Here is a 1,299-nt window from a genome sequence, read left to right as displayed (position 1 = left end):
GTCAACACTTGTTACTGTCTTTTTATTATACTCATTCTGGTGAGTGTAAGCAGAGTTTTAACCTACATGATAGACAGAAAATGTCATGATTTTACAAGAAAAATGTGTAAAAAGATTTAAGAAGTATTTCTGAAAACTATTCAGAGCATCATAATGCCTCAGTGAAAAGAAAAATTAATCCAAGTCCACCATAACAACTAAAGGAAAAGGAAACGGCCTCGTTACTTTCTTTAAATTGTAAATGAAAAATCACATTTGTCATTTTATTGTACTAGTTGATGGAAATGGTATAATACAACAAAGGCAAAGAGGGATAGGAAAGCCCCACTATATTTAAAAAGAGAAATGTAGTGTGTGCACATCAAGGATATAGAATAACCTTTGCAAAAACAAAGTATCAAAGCTGTTTTACTCAGTGAACAAGAATGATTTGTAAGCAACATACTAAAGCTACAGCTGGCCTCTTCAAAAAATGTAAATCTTTCTATTATTCTGAAAGTTTGTTTCTTAGGTATTCTACTTTATTTTCATCTGCATTTATAATTTTCTCTCTCACCATTGTCTGCTCCACCTATTCACCTTGCAAAAGAAAACAAAACTCTTAAATTACTCATTGTGTTCACATTCTTTTTAGCAAGCAAGCCACTATCCCACAGGCCACAGGGGAATTTTACAATTTAAACATCTAAATCAAGAATGACTGACATTAACTTAAGTTCCCTAAAACCATCATATTTGATATATACCAAGGAAAGATCACAAATCTATAAGAAAGCTTCTTCTGACAACAGTTTTAATTAGATTTCTAGCCCTTACAAATTTATATCATACCTGAAACGAACACATCAAAGTTTCATCCACACTCATCATTCCACCAGCATTATCAAACTCGCCACAGTAATTTGGGGCTGAAAATAGGGTTACCAATTGTCGTTTAGCAAAAAATTCATATCCATCTTCCACCACCTGTCAAAGGAAATGTCAAAAGAAAAAAACCATTAGTAGGTAATTCTCAACCATCTGTACTAATTAATATCAATGTGGCAAAGACCTAAAAAAAATGTTTTGTTTTGGAAGCTGTGATTTTTATCTTAAATTTTGTTTAGAACATTAAAATTGGTGTGCCTTTTCTATAATGGCAGCGATTAAGTTTAATGAAATAATAAATTCATTTTACTAAAAAGCTTAAAAATGGTATCATTTTCAAGGCTCCCCATGAGACAAAACCAAAATATGCTAATAGGTATAGTGACAACTGGGAGCTGAAAACCAAGTACTTTTTAATTTAAAATTTTATTT

General features: G+C 31.5%; 1 protein-coding gene across 2 annotated transcripts in view; it reads right to left on the bottom strand.

The window, feature by feature from the left end:
• Positions 1-783: 783 nt before the first annotated feature.
• Positions 784-1,299, bottom strand: part of PPP1CB (protein phosphatase 1, catalytic subunit, beta isozyme) — a 39,819-nt gene continuing 39,303 nt past the window's right edge. For both annotated transcript variants that reach the window (XM_012652510.1, XM_012652511.1), the window contains one exon: positions 784-966. In XM_012652510.1, the coding sequence (XP_012507964.1) occupies positions 826-966 (141 nt within the window). In that variant the 3' untranslated portion in view covers positions 784-825. The remainder of the gene's footprint in view (positions 967-1,299) is intronic.

Source organism: Propithecus coquereli, unplaced genomic scaffold (assembly GCF_000956105.1).
Source record: "Propithecus coquereli isolate 6110/MARCELLA unplaced genomic scaffold, Pcoq_1.0 Scaffold39, whole genome shotgun sequence".
NCBI lineage: Eukaryota > Metazoa > Chordata > Mammalia > Primates > Indriidae > Propithecus > Propithecus coquereli.
This window is presented reverse-complemented; position numbering and strand designations above follow the sequence as displayed.